This window comes from Dendroctonus ponderosae, unplaced genomic scaffold (genome assembly GCF_020466585.1).
Source record: "Dendroctonus ponderosae isolate FM_Combo_2020 unplaced genomic scaffold, Dpon_F_20191213v2 Dpon_F_20191213_7, whole genome shotgun sequence".
NCBI classification, from domain to species: Eukaryota; Metazoa; Arthropoda; class Insecta; order Coleoptera; family Curculionidae; genus Dendroctonus; species Dendroctonus ponderosae.
In genome coordinates, this window is record NW_026018916.1 from 633,356 (window position 1) to 640,452 (window position 7,097).

Genomic DNA, 7,097 nt, shown 5'->3' on the forward strand with positions numbered 1-7,097 from the left:
CGAATCAAGATGTTAAGTAATGGCACGGCCTACGTGTAAAATATCGAATGCTCATACAAAAGTAATCAAATAGGTATAAAGTTGATTAGGAGCGGAGATGCGTGGAAGTGAGATGACGTGAACGTAAGTAAGCAAGCGGGCGCCTCGTCTGGTAAACATTTATTGGCCGAAGGCGCCATCGTGCTATTTTCGTTGTATATGTACTTAACTTTTGTTCGAAATAAGTCGCCGTATCTATATTTACCTTTGCCGCTTGAGACGCGACGACCGTATCTATGCAGCGCTCCGAGCGCGGCTCAGTCTATATCCAAGCCCTATTTACTCTATTCCAAGCTGTCTTACCTACGACAAAACCAATCAAACCTGCCTTGAAACAGTGGCATCTGTCGCAAACGTCACAAACATGTCAACAAACGTTTGTCAGACTGACAGTTTTTATGTCAGTTACCGGTTTATAGTCCATTTTGACTGTTGATGCCCTCAAAGTGCTTTTAAGTAACAGTTCGCGAGTTAATTCATGTGAAAAGGCTCCAATTCCTTACTAAATGACTTGTGCGGATGTGGAGATTCATTGACCCAACTGTACGGTATAAATGTTGTCTTCTGCTATTTATTTTGCAATTAACGTTTTCTCAAAATGTAGATCTGAAAAATTTGTAGTTTGTCCCGGTGAACGCTCAGTTATTTCGAGCCCTGAACCTGGCAAGCTGGAACGAAGCAACACGCAAGCCGCCTTGCGACTCGCATACACCTCTATGGGTGCGAGAGAGACAGCCGAAGCAAACTACGTTCCTGAATGGAGCTGATTTCAATCATTCGACTCGCGGTTGTGTGAGCACCCGAAACAAGCCCACGTCTGAAGATGCTTATCATGCGAGTTAGCGAAACGTCACATTTCTTTATTATATTATATGTTATATCCATATTCAATCAACCCAATTCGAGCACAGTGGCAACAAAGTCTTAACATTCGACATCAAGTGTCGCGACAATAAAAATAGACGAAATAATTGCACCAGATTCCGATAGTGCAGTTGCGGTGCCGCTAATGGCCGCAATAGACAAGCATTTCTCACGCTTTTAACGAATACCCAGCTCGACAAAAGGTGTTCTAATTGCACTAATCTGGTTTCGGGGGGGACCAGCGCCCCTCTCCTAACGGCTCTTTTTATTGTCGAACCCATTATCCTTGCTAATTACACCGTGAGACATGGCGCCAAGGCTTTCCAAACGAACAAACAAACTAACATCCGATTTGCGTAGTTGTTTACCGGCGAAAAAACGGGACTGATGTAACGAACCGCCGTTTATTTAACGTACTTTGGGCCGGAAATCTACAGGGTTTAGGTTTGGCCATTGTGTTGCCTTTTGAAGGGTAAATTGGAAATTACATTGTGAACACTAAACTGTTATTAGATCGTCCATACTGCAGCCAAGCCATTAGTTATCTATATCTAGTCATTATCAGTTAGGCCGGCTAAACGCAATAAAGGCAACTTAATGCAATTCTCCATCTCCAATCAAAACTCTTCATCTATGGGCCTATGCGAAGAGATTGGCTGATAATTACGGCAACGCGTCCTTCATTGGTGCTTGACGTGATTGAATTGCGCACAAAAACGCGCGGATTCAATGATGAATTGTAAGCGAAACGTTGCTCATCGAGGCGGCATTTATTTTTAATACGGCGCGTTCATGAGAGAGAGTGAAACAGAAATGCGATATACTGGTTCACATATGAATCAGAAAGAGTATTTTTAGAATTCGCTTTACTGAGATCTCTTTACTTCTCGTTTTGTCTTTTCTACATGGGGTCAGTGTAATGAACAACTTCAATTACTGCCACGTTCCAAAATGACTGTGGGAACTCAGTGGCGAAGTTTCCATTGCACTTGATTCAGAGCGTAAAAATGCATCAAAAGTGTTTATGTTTATGAAGTTTTAGTGTTTCAGGGATATTTTTCCCGTTTTTTGTAGCTAGATATTTAAAGCCAGATAACTTTTTTAGCGCACCATTTTTTCATTTTTAAATACACCGTCTTATTCTTCAACGTTTTTAACAACAAAAAGTGTACTTGGCAGGCAAAAGTTAATTTGCTCAGCCGTTCTTGAAACATCGGAATCTCAAAAATTCACGGAAAATTAATTGTTCAAATAATCTCTATTCTCCTGTGTTCAAAGATTAATACGCGATCAATATTTTTTAGTTAAACGCCCTGGAATAGGAAGGAAACAACCGTTTGAGCTCGTTTGGTACTTTAGTAGGTTTGTAGAGAATTTCGGTTGGATACATTTTCAATTTTCCACTGTTGATTTGCCACGAAATAAATGTCTGAATCCTCTTTCGCACTCGAAAAAAACACACCTTTGAAAATGCTGGTCACGCATGCTAGCGAAACGTCCGGAATCAATTTCTGTCGGTGTCGCCCTAATAATCCAGATATGTTCAATTATTCCATAATTTATACGGATTTTAATGCGAAAGTCGGATAAAGTTTACTAGTTTCGGTAACTTGATCCTCAAAATGTTTCCAACTTTTGAAAACCGAATTATTTTCGGTCGAGAAAGTATCAAGTCGGAACGTAGCAACGCGTAGACCGCTTTGCATCTCTCTTAGACTCTTATGAGTGCGAGTGAGACAACCGATGCGAGACCGATGCTAGTTACGTTCCTGAATGGAAAATCAGTTCTGTTTGATTCATTAGAAATTAGATGCTGGGCATGTGTGGTAGAGAAACGCCAGTACCAAATTTCTTCTAACGACGATCTAATAACCAGGCAATTAATAGAAATTCAATGAGTTTTAGGGCAACTTTATTGTTCTATGAAAAAAATATTTTTTTACAATGTTTTTACTTTTATTGAAATTGGGAATTTATTCGTGTGTACGAAGATTAATAGGCCGTATTATTTTTCAAATTAAACGCCGTGGAACATTTAGTTTGATTTCGTTTGAATTTGTTTGAGTTGGATTCGGTTACAAACATTTTTCCAACTTTCTATTGTTATTTTCTAAGCGTCGCTTTTCTCTTTCGCATTATTTTAAATGTGCGGAAAGTGCATTTAAAAGTGTTTTAGCTTCTGAACTCCTTCAAATCGTTTAGGAGCATTGCTAGACGCGTTTTTCTTCAATTTCACGCCGGATTTTGGATTGAAATAAACTTGATTTTCGAACGCAGTTTCCTCACGCCATATATAAAAATCCAAGGAGCTTCTAAAGACGGCGAACGCACATATACCAAATAGATAGATAGTGCAGAGACTGCGACTCCCAAGGCCGACACTTATTTAACAAATATGCGCTTGAGTAAACAACATTTCGTTCGCAAATAGTGCCAGGCTATGCACAGCTAAAACGATCTTTGCTATTTACCTATTATATAAATTTTGGAGTAATTTCAAGTGCCTCATCTGAGTACTAAAAGACTTGATTGGTTCTCCTGCCCAAGGCTGAGAGTTGGTGAAAACACTCTAAACCGCATCAAATATTTTAACTGTTTAAGCACATTTTTGTTTGTTCGGGGGAAAGTTGATATACATTTAGAAATGATCAACACATGAGTGGACGGCGCACAAATCGAGAAAAAAAAACAATTATATAACAGTTCCTGACAGACAGAGACCATAAATAACCCAGCAGGTTATGGGCAGTAAAACAGAAAATATTTTTCAAATGACCCAACAAACTGGTCTTAGACTGAGCCCCAGCCAGCATTCGCTTAATTATAGGTGAATATCGAGAATATCAACTCTGGTGTCAGGCATTTTTAAATAGTTTTGTTGTTGTCGAGATGCGGCCGAACTAGGTGAAGAAGTGTTTCTTTGGGGGGACTTTTGGAGGACTATTGGGGCTAATAACGAAAATCTGCTTACCAGGTTGACAGAGCCGACTCCAGTGGAAGGGATTGCAACAGGAGTAGACCAGATCACCAGCGGCGCCACATTGGGGCAACCGTCTTAACTCGTTCACTTGCCGCACCTCCGGCCACCTCCAAAATTGGCAGCATAAGAGGTGCGGCTCGTACGAGTACTCGCGCGGCACGAGCACGCAATGACCGAGCTCCAACCCGCGCGTCTCCACCGCTGTCAGCAACATCTCCAATTGAGTATCCTGCAAGCGACAGAAAATCTGATGAGTGGAAATAGGAAATTCGCCTCAACACTGGTAGGTACTTTCGAGTCAATTATTCTCACTTAAAATGGCCAGGAAACATACATGCATTCGAATTGAATTAATTAGAAATCGACCGTTTTCGGCTCAGTTGAATGATTTAATACAATGCAAAGGCGAGCAGAGGATCGCATAATTAGGATTTTCTCTTATTTATCAATTCCTTCAACAATCGGTCCCTATAGCACCTACAGTTCTAACACAGATTTGATTTATAAAATCTTGATGAAACTGATGAGCTTTTCGGGCTTTTCGATCGTCGTAGATTGTAATGTTTTCCTAACGTTTCCGGAAATTCCGTGACGCTCTAAAACTCCGAAAAACTCATCAGTTTCAACCACCTCTGAAGATGATTGAGATCAACTTTTCACGTTCACATTCATCACTGGTTTCCCTTTAAACTATGAGAGACAAGTTTAAACCTTGAATGAAATCCTCCAAATATTTGGAAAAAATGGCTCTTTAAACATCTATTGTGAATGGCCACTATGTTCGATAAAAGCTCAATGGGTGTTGTTCGCTGGCATACAAAAAGGGCCATTCATTTGTCAACAAAAGTGGTCATTCCGGTGGCATAAAGGCATCAGGGGCGCCATTGAGCAGTCAACGGAACCCCATTTTGCGGCTTAAAGGCACAGTAAGCATAGTGGTCAATAAACGGGAGATGCAAGGAGGTATGTTAGTTAATAATTTTCCTGATAATTGCCTTTCAATTGATCGCTTTTGAGTGTGATGCTAACAGCCACTCTGAGGTGGAAAAACTTCCAGGCCCTTATTGAATAACATGCTGCAACTGACTAGCGTTTGTTACAAGAGACTTAATTTCCCCAAAGCCGGCAAATATTCCCTGGAATTCCTTAGCAGAGATCCTCACCAAGGTGAACGAACTAACCTGGAGTTTTTTGAGGAGTTGCTGCACGTCCCGTTCCTTGGTATCCTTGGGCCCCGCGGGGCCCTTATCCGCAACCGAAGGGCCATTCAGGTTAGTCCTCCGTTTGCGCAACAATTTTCGCGTCAAATTGGTCGTTCTCCTACGTCGAAACATAAACATTAAGGGGCTCTTTCGGTCGCGGCACGGATAGCAACAATTGAAAGGACATTTGGGGGCCACTATTGCGATTCTCTCCCAAGTAAATCACACCAAAAAGCACTGACTTGCTGCCGAAAAAACACTGGCCACGAGTCGCCGATCGCTTACTAGGGGGGCGGTTGAGAGAATCGTAGCTCGAGCACCACGCGACACGCAAACACTAGCACTTCTAACGCCAGCAACCGACTAAACAGGACTAACAGAACTAAATCGGTGACTTTCGAGCAGGGTCGGTGAAGGCTAATGTAAAAACGTTTGCGCGGTGAGAGGGGAATGGCGCCATCGACTAAACAGAACGGGACTAGGAATTTTTCATCAATTTAGTTGTTATTTTGCGATTTTTAATGATTTAACCATTGTTAAATTGTTGTTAGCGCTAAACTTTCACGGACTTGTCAAAACTGACGGGCGGTTAATCAGTTCTTCTTCCTGTTCATCAGCAATGTTTTTGCATGACGATGACAACTATTTGATAGACAGCGCATTAGGGCGTTTTTTCCTTAGCTGAAGGAAAAGTAGTGAATTTCCATGAGTGAAAAGTGCGATCTCGCACAAACCCAAGTAAGAACCGCAGCGATTTTCAATAAGGTGAGCACAATATTAACCGCCGCCGCAAGAAGCGGATTTTCTTAATAAATAACCAGCAGTGCTGTTCTATTTTAATTGTCATTCTTGCCTTTTAATCCCTCTTTAGGTTGGATTGGCAGGTATTTTAAAATTAAAGTTTTTGGCCCTCAAGACTAAAAAAGTCCTTCAGAGGCTTAGACATTGGCTGATTAAAACACCAGAACACTGTTGTCATATTTGGGTCTGGCCTTATTTGCGTCTTGGTGGCTGTCATGAGCCGCTCACCTAAAGAGCATTCCAATCATGTAGCTGTTTCTATCGTGAGACCGCCTCGAATATATTCTCTCCTTTGCACCGGGGAGTGTTCGTTTGACTGACTCTATTGTTCTCCCTGCGGCTTTTTTAACCTAAATGTTTTTGATAACTGTCATGGCAATGTCAGACTTTTTATACTCAATCGCTTTTTCAAAATGCCTATTTAATTAAACTGTGTAGCCTGCTGTAACTCAGGTAAGAATACAATTAGGACATGCTAAAAGACAGTTTTTTGGTGGTTTAATTGCTCAAGTCACAGACAGTCTTAACAGCAAAGGCTCAATTTTGAATTTTCAAACTGCTCCCAGTTTTTGCGTTTGAATAGTTACTATTCAAATCCCCAGTGAATAGTTGGTTATTCCGCTCCTGTCTACATAAATACTATGCGGACGTGCGCCACCAGTCTAGACGCACTGAGTCGGTTTCGTCATCAGGTTGCGCCACCGTACGATACTTACCCCTCTTTAGGTGCACCACGTGCTTGTGGTGGCTATCATTTAGGGTAGGGGATTGGGGGTAATTTGTTGGAAAGCCGAAGATACCAGGCGCCCTAATATTCCGGTCAACGGTGTTCCTAGCATTGTCTAGTGTCTAGACCCATTTCTAAAGGTGTGATCAAGCTGCAACCCCTATGGTTCATTGTTGCTGTTTTCAATTGCATGACGAATATCTCGAGTTCATTCACAATTCGTAATAGGGCCCACTAAAACGCTTTTATTTCGAACAGTTCGCACGTTTTTGCGGATATCTAACCATCTATTGACGAGTTTTGAAGATAGTTGCGAGGGAATTGTTCAAGGCGCCAAACATGTATCTGGCGCCCAATTAGAAAGTATGGAATTTTGTTCCGAGACGTACTTAGCGTCAAGTATCATACAATATTTTAGACAGAAACTTATGGGAGACACCAAAATTGCATTGTTATTTCCATGCTTTTTGCTCTTATTATATCC

General features: G+C 41.4%; 1 protein-coding gene and 1 long non-coding RNA gene across 2 annotated transcripts in view; one reads left to right on the forward strand and one right to left on the reverse strand.

Annotated features, from left to right (window-relative positions):
* LOC109536538 (mothers against decapentaplegic homolog 6) overlaps window positions 1-5,655 on the reverse strand; it is a 34,099-nt gene extending 28,444 nt beyond the window's left edge. Inside the window, exons 1-2 of the mRNA XM_019902804.2 lie at window positions 5,065-5,655; window positions 3,875-4,112 (exon numbers count right to left, since the gene is read on the reverse strand). Coding sequence (XP_019758363.2) covers window positions 3,875-4,112; window positions 5,065-5,223 — 397 coding nt within the window. The 5' untranslated portion in view covers window positions 5,224-5,655. The remainder of the gene's footprint in view (window positions 1-3,874; window positions 4,113-5,064) is intronic.
* LOC125505209 lies at window positions 381-1,431 on the forward strand. The gene is made up of 2 exons (XR_007282011.1): window positions 381-582; window positions 644-1,431. It is a non-coding gene; the product is annotated as an uncharacterized LOC125505209 (long non-coding RNA).
* Window positions 5,656-7,097: the final 1,442 nt, after the last annotated feature.